Source organism: Bemisia tabaci, chromosome 3 (assembly GCF_918797505.1).
Source record: "Bemisia tabaci chromosome 3, PGI_BMITA_v3".
Classification (NCBI taxonomy): domain Eukaryota; kingdom Metazoa; phylum Arthropoda; class Insecta; order Hemiptera; family Aleyrodidae; genus Bemisia; species Bemisia tabaci.
The window spans coordinates 43,288,293-43,303,092 of record NC_092795.1 but is presented as its reverse complement, the minus strand read 5'-3'; the positions used below and the strand labels follow the sequence as shown (position 1 = coordinate 43,303,092).

General features: G+C 35.4%; 1 protein-coding gene across 1 annotated transcript; it reads right to left on the bottom strand.

Annotated features, from left to right (window-relative positions):
• Nucleotides 1-24: 24 nt before the first annotated feature.
• Nucleotides 25-13,777, bottom strand: Pgm2a (phosphoglucomutase 2). The gene is made up of 11 exons (XM_019052368.2): nt 13,519-13,777; nt 12,407-12,532; nt 11,421-11,680; nt 10,003-10,195; nt 8,625-8,897; nt 7,252-7,445; nt 5,670-5,853; nt 4,255-4,478; nt 3,406-3,511; nt 2,208-2,434; nt 25-719 (listed from the first exon to the last, which is right to left on the bottom strand). The coding sequence occupies exons 2-11, from the start codon at nt 12,491-12,493 to the stop codon at nt 620-622; spliced, it is 1,848 nt and encodes a 615-aa protein (XP_018907913.2). The 5' UTR covers nt 12,494-12,532; nt 13,519-13,777; the 3' UTR covers nt 25-619.
• Between the last annotated feature and the right edge of the window lie 1,023 nt (nt 13,778-14,800).

The window sequence follows — 14,800 nt, the reverse complement described above, 5'->3', positions numbered from 1 at the left end:
TCGTGCAAAAAAATTAGGACAGAATTAAAGAGAGATTACTGAATTTATTTAAAACTTAAAAACACGATACATATTAAAAATATGAACAACTAAATGGCCACTTAAGTACATAAAATCACAATTAATTATCCAATTGAAAGGACGCTAAAATAATTTGTGGCACAACAAATTGTTGCTTTTTTGCATTGTAAAAAAAAATTATTATTGCCTAAATCTATTTCATCACTTTGAATTAATACATATCATCTACAATTGGAAGCTTTTGCTTTTTCTGAGCCTTATATTTTAAGAAAAAAGTGGTTTGCATGGAATTTGGATTCTACAATATTTTATCTTAATCTTATTTCATTGTTATATGTGTATTTTGGGATTTGAATATAATGCCTGAAAAATAAAAATGACGGATTACGAAGGTTGCTATAAAAATTTCAGTTAGCTACCCTCATGATTCCTACCAGTAAGAAAAGCAGCATGGAAATAAGTTTATAACTTTAGAGCTGTCTACCCTTTTCGTCTTTGATAGATAAACATTTCAGCTGAATGGGAAGGAAACCAAACAATGGTAACATACCGGAGATCTTCATATAAATAATTTTGAATCACATATGGTTCTAGTCCACTACTTTCTTGGCTGTAAACCATGAACATCTGGCTGCAAAAACTCCTTCACAATTGCATCAACCATTTCACTGAGAGTTTTCTTGACCTCTTCGACGTTTCTGTAATAAAAGGGTGAATAATTTAGATAAATCTAACAATATATAGTGTGGCTGTTGTGATACTTAGATTTCATGAGAACAAATGAAGAGAGGGCAAAGATAACTTTAAGTCAATTCATTAATAATTAATGGGGTGTATTTCAGCTCTTACTATCTGACAACGCACTTTTATTCACAACTGATGCATGGTAGGAAGAAAATGATAAATATTCTTTTCCTCAGTAGTTTCTTTGCCTCAAGAAAACATTCAAAGAAAATGAGCAGAAATCCTGCTAGAGTTTTCAAAAAATAAAAGAAGACATTTTAAGTAAGTAACTACGACGAAACATTGTATTCTAATTCTAAATTATACATAATTTCAGAATCCAGTTATTGAAATTTTCCTCATTCAATAAGTATAATTATTAAGAAAAAAAAACAAAACAAAAAAAAAAGATGATAAAAAAATATACTTTAACACTTAAGCACAGGGCCACAGAGGTGCTATCAGAGTTGAAAATAAGTGTTTTTACACAAAATGAGATGGACGTACTCCTAATTTTGTTAACAATGCCCTATTGCTACAGTTGTTGGCAAGCGCAGTAATAGGCCAGAGTGGGACCCACAAACTTTTTCAAAGCACTAAATTGGCTTGTCATAACTTCACTCCACCATTTTTCCTCCCACTTTCACCGGAAATTTTTTAGGTACATTTCCTATGGTCAAAATTGAAAATGCCCTACAGGTAGCATATATGTAAACTTTCAATATATTCGAAAAAAGGGCATTTGGCAATTTTCTTGAACACAGTTTGTACCAAACAGAGTGTCCTCCATTGGCGCTATGAAAGAGTCAAATACAACCAAAACTTGCAGGGAATATCTTTCAAACTTCTTTCACTTGAAAAGAGGGAAGAAGGAGTCGCAAAGTTCCCGTGTACCCCAGATTTTCTTAATCTAGCACATCTACAAAAATTATCTATGCTCGTTTATGGCTATGCTGATAGTTACTACGTCCCAGATTTTAGGGAATAAGACGAGGCAATCACTGCAAGTGGTGGGAGAAAAGCTATCGCTAGCAAGCACTTTGTTAAGAGTCAAAACATATTGTCTGTGAAAAATTCTTCAGAGGTCATCTGCAACTTGATTTGCCAAGAAATTGTATTCTAATAATTGTAACAAACCCTGTCTACTTCAGACTATGGTCATATCCTTCCATCAGGTTGGGCTTCTTGCTTCTTTTTACCATTCACTGATGCCTCTGCTGAGTGTGCAGAATATGAGTGATCGTAGATATACTCATAATTGAACTTGACATTGTGGAATATCTGAATAGGTTCTGATGTACTTCCTGTTTTTATTACCTAAATCGAATATACCAAGGCTTCGAAATCTCTGTTGGGTTCAAGAACCGCTCTATTGAGCTTATGTATACTCAATCATTACATATTTTTTATGGCTTCTCACTATGTATGGATCATGAGATATTCAGCAAAAATTATTTACTTACTTTTCGGAAGATGGAGCACAAAGCTCGGTATAATATTTAATTTTTGGCTCCGTTCCACTTGTTCTCAACGTTGCGATTAAACCATTTTCAAAATAAAAGGTTATCATTTGACTAGACTTTGACGTTGGCAATATGGCTTTTTTGTCCTCTCTTGTGGAATCATATCCTGTAGTCAAGTCTCTGACTCCATTGATCTTGTATCGACCACTCAGAATTGAATCTGGATACTGAAATAATAGGAAAAGATAAAAATAAATAACTCACTATGTATGAATCAGAGGATATTCCCATGATATTTTTCTTATTTTTAGAAAACTATTATTTTAAATTCTATTATCCATCTTATTCAACTTTAATTCTAATTGCTACTCAATGAAAATGTACCAAATCAGAATGAACTGTTGCGGTGTTAACAGTTCGGTGTTTGCGGTGTTAATAACCTTTGCTATGTTTTGATTTACGTTAAATTAATATGATAGCTGCTAGAAGCTGCAAATCTTCCGGAGAGTAAATTCTTAAAGCCTAGTCACAAGTTTTAGTTCTTGAATGAAATTTTCAGGATGAAACATACAACCATGTGCTAATTACATCCCTATACATTTGTATTTGAGATTTTAAACCTCCAAATTTGTGTAACATATGGGATAAAACGTTGTAATAATTTTATTTAAACCTTATAACCTTCAGAACAAAACATATTGTCAGAACAGTGTTCAGTGTTATAATGTTATCTGGTTCCAACAAATACAAATAGGTATTCAAAAAATTACCTTGGCTTGCAATTGGTAGAGAATTTGAGTAAGTATAGAATTTTTCAAGGCAGGTTCGATTCTATTGTTACTCTGGTACAACTCACTTTGGCAATTTTTGATCAAAACATCAGGAAGGGCTGAATCGAATTTTAGGCTAAGCACAATGCTCATCAAGGATATGCCTCAGGATTTCATATTTTTATAATAATCTCCTTTTTTTCTAATAAATTGCAATTTTTTGGAATATTTAATCTTAAAACTTCCATCCGTTCTGATTCAGATTCCCTGATTGTTCCTTCAGAAACAACCACTGTCACAGAAAGATTGAAATTTATTCATTAGAGCTCTCTTGAGAGAGCACTTATGTTTTGAGGAAAGGGGGACTAAACTTAGGAAAAACTTTGATATGATTTATACACTGAATTATTTTGTAATTAACAACTTACTGAATTAGGTGCTTCATTCATGGTGCGTAAACGGTCAAATATCTTCTTGATAATTTGAGAATCATGGCAAATAAAGTAAGAATTGCAAGTGATGTGAAAACCATACCTGGAGACAAAAAAGATCACTTAATGTTTAAGGAAAAATGTTGTCCCACGAAAATAAGGGAAATAACGATGCGTTAAGCAGAGAATGATCCTGAAATCATGATGTAAGGAGTAGGTATTACCCACTTTTCAAACATTTACAAAAAAAGAAAAGGAGTTTCTAAATCTAGAAAACTGAGTCAAAATCCTAAAGTCACCATAACTTTTCAGAGAATCGTCTTCTCACAGCAACAAGGGCTTCTCAATAAGCCCTCCTACTTCTGCTTTGGCCTTTGCCAAGTCATAATTTGTCCTATCAATATCCGGGGCAAAAGTCATGATGCTTTAAGGTCAGCTGAAAGATATGACTTTGCAAAGCAATTGGAAAGTTGTATAATCAAAATTTTGGCACAGGAAAGCAAAAGAAAAAATAATTAAAATAAAAATGTTCCCAAAATCTTCGCTTAAACCTGCCCTCTAAAAATTTATCTACGGCTAACATAATCAAGATCAGTTTACTGGTTGCCTCAGTTCAAAAGTTACAGCACCAGTCTCAATTCTTTTGACACAGTCTCGGTAGTAAGATTTCTCTAAACATGCTAAATTGGTGGTTAATGCCCTATTTTCCTTTGAGGCTGTATGAAATTTAAAGCTACTGTAAGACTGAGACTAATTGGGTGTTTGATGTTTGTCAATCATAAAGATAGAATAATCATACAAACAAAACTTCCATAGCCTACGGTAAGATGAAGGTTAAACACTTACGTATTCCAGATCTCATCTAATTTATCAGAATAAGTTTTTCCTGTTTTCTCAAGAAAACATGCAAGTTCAGCTGCTTTAATTGCTGCAGAGACACCATCTTTGTCAGGAACAGTTGTGCCAAACATAAATCCTATAGCTTCTTCAAAAGCAAATAAAACTTTCTTGTGATTCTTTTCCAAGTCTAATGCTTTATTACCTAACCACTTGAAACCAGTCAGTGTATCCTGTAAAAAAAAAGAAAAAAATATTAAAAATCCGTTTCACTTAGGCACTAACATGATTAAAAAAATAAGGAATGTGTACCTGGTTACATGATCATAAAATTAGTAGCCTGTGCATAAAGTAAGAGTTCCTTTCATACAATATCATTAGAACGTACGAACAAACGTAAACGTACGTATCAACAGAATGCACCCGTGAACATTTCGTCACCTTTTGGCCAAAGAATTACAAGCGCCAGTAACATTTCAAAATTTCTGCCGCCATTTTATGTTTTTATAGAGAAATTGTGGGTAGGATCTGTTTGAACAGTTCACTGACTTTTATCAGTAGCACAAAGGAAATTTAGTGAAATTTGCAGGGAGCTTCCTTTAAAAATTTCTCTATAAGAAAACAAAATGGCGGCAGAAATTTTGAAACGTCGCATAGCGCTTGTGATACTTTGGCCAGAGGATGACGATTTATGCTCGAAAAATAGTCCTAAGGAACAAATCATGTATCAGCTGCATGTATAATTCCAGATTAATTTAAAGAGAATGGAACCTATAATTAATATGAGAAATTAACTTATAGACCTACGCCAAAATCAATGTATATTTATACATCAATTCAAGCCATAAAAAATGAGCACTTAAAAGTTTCTATAATAATCAGAATATTAGACTTACAATGATGTTTGAACTTCCTTTTACAAAAATCTTAATCTAATGAATATGAAATCAAGTGTGTGCCATTTTCGAAAGCCTTTGCCCCTTCGAGTTTTCCTCATTCCATCAGCTCTTTTGGAGTACATGAAGTTCGAAACCTGCACGTTTATCCAGGGATTCTTAGGTAGCGCTATTTTTTTGCCAGTAAAATTATATTTATTTAATTTGGAGAAAATCAGGCTGTGCAGCAGGAGTACATTGTTATGGTGCTCATAAACTTCAGTCCAATGGGTAAAATGTAACACCGACAGAATATTTGAGAACTGAAAAATTCCGTTTTGGACCTAGAAAGCAGAGTCTGAGGTTGGGCTGCCACCAACTTGACAAATTGATGCTTCAAAATGACAATTTGATACAATGCGTACAATTTTTTCTCTTCATCTTCTTTTTCAATGGCAGTTTTGACAAGAACCCATATCAACAGAAAAACTTCGACAGTTTTCATTCTGTTGATAATATTTGTGCTTGAAAAAGTATTGATTCTCTCACCTCATGACAGAAACCATTCTCTTTTGCCATAGTTCGCAGGATGTTTGAGGAAACTGTACTTGACAACATATAGACATTGGACATACACTCTGGACTAGGATTTTTCACGAGGTACTTGTAGTAGGCCCACCATCCGAACAAGGCACCCAATTCATTGCCGGTAAAGACTCTCCAGTGTCCCGACCTAGAATACAAGAAGAAATCATCTTATCATTTCATCTGATGGATACTGAAGAGGTCCAAGTGATCTTAACCGTTGAAATCAACGCAGGATCAGCATTATTTTGCAGAAATTTTCAAGTGTGTGAATGAAAACCACACAATGCAAAGACACATAAGTGACAATTCAAAATTGGGTGTCTGAAAAATTTCTTTCTGGTAGCTTGGATATGTGAGTTAGGTATCTGATCAAAAAAGTATTTACCTATTATGGAAACTTTATTATATTTAATCGAAAGTTGTATGCATACAATTTCTAAAAACAAAAAACTAGCTTCTGAAAGTGTGTAATTGTTGGAAAAGGCTGTTTTGCTTCCTTTCTACGGTCTTCACTTCATCAATTTATAACTGGTCTTTAAAATTGAGGAGCATTCCGGAAAAGGGGCACATACGCGTATGTGCTCTTTTTCCAGAAATGGCAGAAATGGATTCCTGGCATCCTAATCTAACAATGTTCCGAGTTTCAGCTTAATTAATCAATTTCTGGAGCTATGAGACCAAGTTTTGTGAGGCTAAGTCAGGAGTCACAAGCGTATTTCATATATCTGCCTCTGGGTATGGTCGCCGTGACGCGACGTTGAGAAGATAGCGCGCAGGTGGGCAGGCAGGCAGGTGATGGGTGTGCCATAAGGATCCCTCACTTCAGACGCATTGCACTGATTCTGCTAATATCATCGGATTGCAGTGATTGTCAACGCATTGCACCGGTCACACGTGAATTTTTGTAATTTTAAATGGTCTCTAGTGAGTTTGAATTTTTTGCGTGTTTCGTTGTCTTTTTCATTAATAATGATCGAAGATGACACACCTGCGCGTTCGCGATCAAAAACTATTAACTCCAAATTAAATGTAGAAGAGGTTAATAAATTTTATTTTCGTTTAGAAACTCGTTAAAGTTTTGAAAACTCAGCTTCAGAAGCCAAAGCCTATGGCCTCCGGTCCATTTTCAGAAAAAGGGCACATAACGGAAAATTTTAAAAAATTCTTCCCACAACACTGAAAGAAGTGTAAGTTTTATCAATGGTCGTCATTCGTTCTAGGGTGTAAGAACAATGATATGAATGCCCCAGTTAAGATGTATGTCATCATCAGTGCCTAGAAAGTAAGATTGAAAACTTCAAACGCATTTTTCTCACAACGCATTTTTTCGGTATGTGCCATTTTTCCGGAAAGCTCCTCAATTGTTTCAATGGTCCTTCATACTGGAACATTCTTATTGTATTTTTAAAAGTGAGTCTGCCAGTTAAAAAAAAAATTGCTTCATCCTTTCTCAGAGCAGTGGGCGATCTCAAACTAGAGGTGAAGAGGCTTTAGACTTCTTCCTCTGCAGTGCCTTCTTATCTGTTAGAAGTTGCTGACTTACTTTTTGTCTTTTTCAGCTACTGCTAGTCTGTCAGCATCGGGATCATTGGCTAAAATGTAGGTGCTATTATTGGCATTGGCAGTTTTGATGGCTAATTCTAAGGCACTTTTCCCTTCTTCTGGGTTTGGAAATTCAACAGTTGGAAAATCAGGGTCAGGGTCCCTCTGTTCTTCCGCCACAACAAGACTTTCATTCTGGGAACAGCATAAAAAGGAACAGTGACACAAAAACTAATTGAGTTTAGATTGTTTGCAATTTTTTCAGTGGAAACTTCCTGAATCAAGGGAATTACCTTCTTCATTTCAGGCTCTCATCTCTTAAGTATTCATATTGGGCATGCATTTATACATCCACTAAGCCGATGGTAAATATGGTACGTACTACACCTAGCTTTATGTCAAATAAAGGGGAAAAACAGTTTACCTTTGGTCTACTATCAATATATTCACGGTGTAAGTCAGCAATTACATAACCCGGTTTGCGACGTCACAGACTTCCTGTCATACTCTTATTTTCATAAACGGAAAACTACTCAACAGCAGTTCTTTAAGGCTGCCGTGATTTTTCTTCTCTGTGCAAAAATTTCAAGGAATGATGTAAATTTGTTCTCTTTTAAAAAGATAACATAGAGGCAGAGATTTCCAGACACTGCAAACAGGATATGTGATTGCGGACTTACGCCATCAATATGCAACTCATTAGTATAGAAGTAGACTCATCCATTTCAAGATGGACTTACCAAGTGATTACATGTAATTCAGTATAAAGGCATGGGACTTACGGGTAATGTGGGTGTTCATAGAATTTACAAACAACTAGAATCAACTATAGATGTTTGTGGAATCCATGATTCCACAAATTTTTCAAACCTGTGCTAATACAGGGCTTTTGATCAGGACTGACAACTTCAAAGAAAAATGTTGAACATTTAAACTTGGGCTGTCATGGACTTCTGTGGCAGTTCTGAACTTATGAAAAGTTATTCTCAATCCTAAATTTGTATAATTATTTAAAAATATAGCTGATGTTTTAGAACCCACACACAGATTGAAAAAACCTAATTTTAAATATTGGTTTGTGGTGTCCATGAACCATGCATAGAATGAAGCGCTGGAAATTGATTATATTTTTCTTCAACTTGACATATTAACATGCATTCATCCATGAAAATGAAAAAGATGAACAGTGAATGAAGCATGGAAATGAAGGCTACAACAAGTACGCAAGCACTTCTTCTCAGAGCCATTAGTTCAAATTTTGCCTTTCATATTTTTTGGTGAGCTTGGCTTGTTTTCTTTTTCACCCCCAAATCCTCTGAATATTTCATACTTCACAAGGATTTGTTACTTCACTAAAAAAGCGCTGATACATACCTTATAACCATAAGTTTCAAAACCCTTTTTAATGTATGGATACCCAACACCATGCATTGCTGTGTACGTAAATTTCAGGCTAGTGTTAGGATAGAGATCAGGGTCAAATCGATCTTCTTTGAGAATAACATCAAAATAGAGATTAGATATTTCCTCCAAAGGGTCTAGGATAAGTTCGTGATCATCAGTGATGTCGTAGTGCCAAGCTTGAGGCCAAGGTTCCAGATTTTGCAGGATACGTTCTTGGATTTTCTTGTCATGTGGAGAAATAATCTGGAATCAAATAAAGTCCAAAAACTGAGGATACAGAAGCACTATTTTGGAAGCATCGATTGATAATATAAAATTGATGCTACGATACTGATAATATAAAAGAGAAAATGCTCATTCAGTTTGAAATTTAAAGTTGGATCTTGCACTAGCAGCAGATTTTTACATCTAGATTTTATTCACTGCAAATTTCAAGTTTAGTTTGAGTTTGATGTTTTTTGTATGTTTGATGTATGTTTGTTTAGTGTCTTAGAATTTTTCAAAGTTCCACTCTGAGGAAATAAACATTGTAGAGAGTATTTAAAAAATTTAGGAGCAGAATGCACAATGCGCATACATTTCTCCATTTTACAGCAAATGGTCACCTACGATGCCTTAAGGTATGGTGACATAGAAACGATAAAAAGAAAAAATAAATGTTTTCGCACATTTTTCTTCAGATATTATTTCTTTTCTTAATTTGAACAATAATTTTTCTAGGATGTACATTACATTTTCTTGCTTAAATTATTCAAATACAAGGGCTATTTCTGAGGTAAGTTTCCCCATTTCATCTCTTCAAAACTGAGCCAATTTTTACTTTTTGTGGCTTGTTCAATGCCTGAATACACGCGGAATAAGAATATAATTTTTTATTGGGAATATCTTTATTTGCTTTGAAGAAACAAAATAGGGTTTAGTCACATATGAAATCCCTCTTCTCGGTAAATAATTAAGGCTACCATGTGATGAGGTGTTCAGGTCCAAGGGCCATTTGATGGCTAGTAGCAGTGTTTAAAATCTCTGATTGCGTTTTATCTTCTTCAAAGAGATCTGATAAAAATGTTTACATATTTGCAATGTTGTATACATTTTTTAGAATGAGGGTAGAAAATTCACAAAGAATTCCTTAAATAAAATATGAACAGAGACTTACAGTGTCATAATTTCGGACAAGCATTTTTTAACTTAAGCAATCAATTTGTGACTTCGCTGCATAGGGTCAAGATAGCTTTTCAAAACCAGAAACAAAGACTTTTTAGGACAAGTTGAAGATGAATATTTTATCTAAAAAAATAGTGACTTTAAATAAAAAAGGAGAGGGGGAAGACAATAAAGGATTTCATACTTGACAGCCATTGTTCCAGTACACCTTGTAGCCATTGTCATCTTTTGGATTATGGGAGGCCGTGATCATAATTCCTGCCCAGCATTTGTGTTGTAGCACTGTGAATGGAATGTATGGAGTGGGTACAGGTTTCCCAAATAGAATTGTTTTGATACCGCTGTTGATGAAAGCTGTGGCAGTTAATTTTGCGAATCTGAAGTGGACAGACCAAAAATATTAAAATGAGTAAGAAAAAAATACAAATAAAGTCTGAAATCCTTACTTACCACATACTAGCAGCCACATCAAGAGAACATTGTTAAAAGAATAATGATCATGATAATGATGAGTAGTGCTTCCGAGTGGTTCCGGCTTGTCGCACCAAAATTCAAATTAAGAGGTGGATTAGTTTTAGCCGGTCGGCTTCTTTTTTTACTCATCCTGGTGTATTCTGAATAAATAGAGCCAAACCAGTACTACTTAGTACCCATTTCTTTCCTGGCAGATCAGCAAAACAACATAGGAAATGTGTCATTCAATTATAATTTTTGTACTTTCACTAAGCTCTTCCAAATTTTTTCCAAATTTTTCTTGAAGCAGTTTTGTTGATAGGCAAAACGTTACTAAAGATCTAGGTGTTTCCTTGAAAATTTTAAAACCAACTATTGCGACACTCACACCCTCTCACACAAAATACAATTATTTAGATTTCCTAATGTCAAAACAGAGATAAAAAAAGAAATAAAATACTTTATGGCTGGCCTTGTTTATAATGTGCTGTGTCAGGACCAATAAATCAGTTCAATGGGATGGACACACTAAGAGCTAAACAGTGGCTCTCTCTACGTCCACTTGAAAAAATTAAGAAAACCCCTATACATCACCATCAGGATGCACAAGGAGCCGTTCAATTTCAATCATTTTTATGATATTTATTTGACTGCATCAAAGAGAAGATTTCGACAGAGGAACATTTCTTCAATGAGTAATTCAAAAAGTAGATTCTGAGGTAAAAAATTGTGTTAAGCTGGCTCTGACTTAAATTCTTTTAATTTGTTCAATGTTTTTATCTCTTTCATCAAAGTTCCAGTTTGCTTGTATCAATAGCATCAGAACAGAAAAATAACAGCAGATGTTACTATTCTGAGTCACACTTTCTAAATCCTAACATATTTATTTAACTGAAATTTTAGTAATCAAGTGTTACAAATTATTACTTTCCTCAATCATACATTGTTTTTGACTTACTTTACACAATCATTATGTTTCTCAGACTTAAATCTTGGAAAACATTATTCAGAGGTCAGTTCCTCTTTAAGTAGTAATCACTCATTATCATTTTGATTTCGTCAAAACCGGGGGCCTATATGTAACTTACTTAAATATAGAGCAGAAATTACTCATAAGTCAAAACGAAAGGCATGAAAGTTTTAATGCACCTGTAGCTATTGTGGCGTCCATCATAGCCAATGACAACACATCTATTTTTTGTGCTATCTTTATGAACTTCCAACAAATACTTCAGAAGACCTTGTGTTGTTTGAATGATTGTAAGATCATTCATCTGACTGCAGCCAGGTCCCATTCGCCCGCGAATTCCAGCAGTTCCAAATTCTAGGGGTGAGGAAAATATCCTTTGCAGGAGTTTCTCGTCTTTCTGCTCTAGGATCTCCAACAGTTCATTTTTGAAGTTCTCATTCTGAAAGAAAACAAGAATTTTCCAATTAAACAATTTCGAAATCATGATCTTGAGCCTATGGCTTCCCAGGTACTTGATCATGATGGTATGAAGTTGATGAAAGAAATAAGGTCGACAGACATTTGAGTATGACATGGATTATGGGAAAAATTGCCAAAAGTAGATGTACAAATGTACATTAGTAGATTTCCATAGAGTCAAGCCTTCACATCTACCCTTGATTTTACAAGGACATTGATTGCAGGTAATCTGGCCAGGATCAGATAAAATATTGAGGCGACTCCGCCCTACACAGCATTTGCTAGGTTGTGCGCCGATGGAAAAACATTTGAAGTTTTGGCGAAAGGTGAGCATATCCACAAACATTTCACTGACTACTTGTCAATGGTTTGAGTTTCGCTGGCTGGATGTCCAGAAATGCAAGCGGAGACTCAGATTCGCTATCAAAATACCTTTGACTCATGTCAAAAAAACATACTTACTTTGAGTGGAGATGGCCAATGCCGAGCTATGTTGTTTGGCTCATGTTAACATGGAACAAGTGCTCCATGCCTACCTATTGTAAATGAGTATGAAACTTGTCCAATACCTTACCAAACAAGCAGGAACTTCCCTGATTTCCCTTTTGACTTGTGTCAGTAAAGAGCAAAAGAGAAAGCGCCTACTGAGAATTAAAGTAGGTTGAAGAACGAACGGGTGCAATGAGAATTCAAGTTCTCCAATTACCTGGTTCCATTTTAGCCATTGTTCTATTGAGCTATCGAGCCCTTCATTTCCAGTCTTGGGAAAAGAGTTTGATGAGTTTTCTGACATCTTGTGCGAAATTTCCTGGCACAGAAATTCAATTCAAAGCTAAAAAGAAAACAAAAAAAAGTATCACTACTCACTCACTAAACACTGAGAGAGATGACACTGGTAGCGAGAATTCTGAAATGTAACTCTACAGATGGGATTTCTATTATTTTCATTAAACCTTAAGCTCAGTTTATATGGAATGGAAATATATTTAAAGGTCAAAATAAATAGCACTGTCCTCATCAAGAAGTACCTAGCCCTGCTTATAGAACTTCAGGAAAGAGAAGTCAAGGAGTTATAACTACTGAGAAGTAACTTCCATCCTGTGCTCATATAATAAACTCATTTTTATGGTGAAACTACCAGACCACGTATTTCGGTTGGCGATGTCGTAGACTTCCTGTCGCACTTTATTTTTGAAATGGAAAAATTCAACAGCAATTCATGAAAACCTCTGTGATTATTCTTCTCTTGACACATAACACCCTATTAAAACTAAAAGGAATGACAATAATTTTTTCTCCTTCAAAAAAATAAAATGACAGCAGACGAATAAATGACAAGATTTTTAAACACTGCAAACAAGATACAAGATTTGGCAGTTTCACCGTTGATTTGTCAGCTTTGGATACGGCTTGACTGACAAAAACTTCCTTTTTATCTACTTCAAGAGAATTGAGTTTGACAAAATTGACAACAAAGACTCGACGCCGCTTAGCTCTTCATCGTTCGATTCCCTGCTTTTAAGAAATTTCAGAAAATGCTGGCGCAGGATCGTGGAATACAATGATTTTGTAACCAATGTACAATATCGTACATTTCAAACGTATTTTAATCAACAATTGAATGTATAGGTACTTATGAAACTGAGTGATATTGAGTGTGCATGAAGAATATTGAGTTCAATCGAACCATCTTCGAGTGACGAATTTCACTCCAATCCTCACCTTCCACACTCGTTATTACGCAGAGCCAATGAAATTTTGTGGTTCTATAGAGGTTAGAGGTTCTGAAAGAGAGCGTGCGGAAATTTAATAACTTACCAGAGTGAAAAATATTTTATCACAAAAGAAAACAGTCGCTAAGTAATAGAGAGCGTGGGACTCTTTTTGAGCTAAACTTTGAGTGAAGGAACTCAGGGAGGACGGAGGAAGATTATGGATAAATAGGTTGTTGGCGGAAAATAAAATGGAAAAAAATAATTACAAGTTCAACGCATATTTTTAAGAAGTTACGCAGAAGTGATAATCATGCTAGACTGCGGGGACTGATCACTGATAACAGAATTGTTTACGTTCTTCATGTCGCTGATAAAAACTACTAACTCACTAACTAGACGCCTCATCGATGTTCGTGGAGTCCCGACTTCGTCCCACAACGCATCTTTTGGCGGGAAATTTGAATGAAAATGTATTTAGCTGTAACAGAACAAGCATCCTCTTTCTACGTGATTATATCTGGCCTCATACGTCCATTCCTTGGTTATCTGGCGTGAAATCTTCATCCCTTTATTTGGAAGAATTGGTGTATGTGTCATTTTGATTCAATGAAATAGTATGGTAGGTGAGGGCCAGAGGCTGCTCTCCATTTCATTCAACGTTGCAATGCACATAAAGCCCCTCTGTCTCTTAAGTTTCATTTTAGTATTGTTTCGATCAAAACATGTAATAAAATTTCATAAATTGTTGCATATTATAAAAGTTTTGGATTTAGAGGGTGGCCACATGGGCCGCGGCCCATGGCGGCAAATTTTGCATTTTTTTAAAATATAGGTATAAAAAAAATCGGATTCGAAAAACGAGAAAAGGCGACAAAATCTCTCATCTCCTGAGAAAGAATATCTAATGTTGTCGCCTTTCGGTGATACAAGAGACAGCATCTTTAATTAGGCGATTTAAGAGAGAAACCAAACACGCAATTTGGCCTGGAGTGGAGCGGTGCGGAGATCACTGATGACGAGGACTTGAGATGAAAAGGAGAGGCCCTCGGCGCGGCGCGGAGGTCGGCATGTAACACATATTAACGCCTACAAGACTGCATGAATACTTCACGCATTACGTCAAACACAGTGCCGTCAGCGGTCAGCAGCGGTCGGCGTAAAACGCATAGCGCCTACAAGACTGTAGGAATACTTCACGCATTGTGCCAAACACAGTGCAATGCGATCAACGCGGCGGCGGAAGTTAAATTATCAAACCATCTTTATGTCTGTTCTTTCATAATTTTTTCGTTCATTTCTTATAAATGGAAGGCCTTGTCCACATAGAGATTAGTTTACGGAACTTAACTTTTGCTCAAAGTTTCGTGAAATTTTGCTAGTGTTGA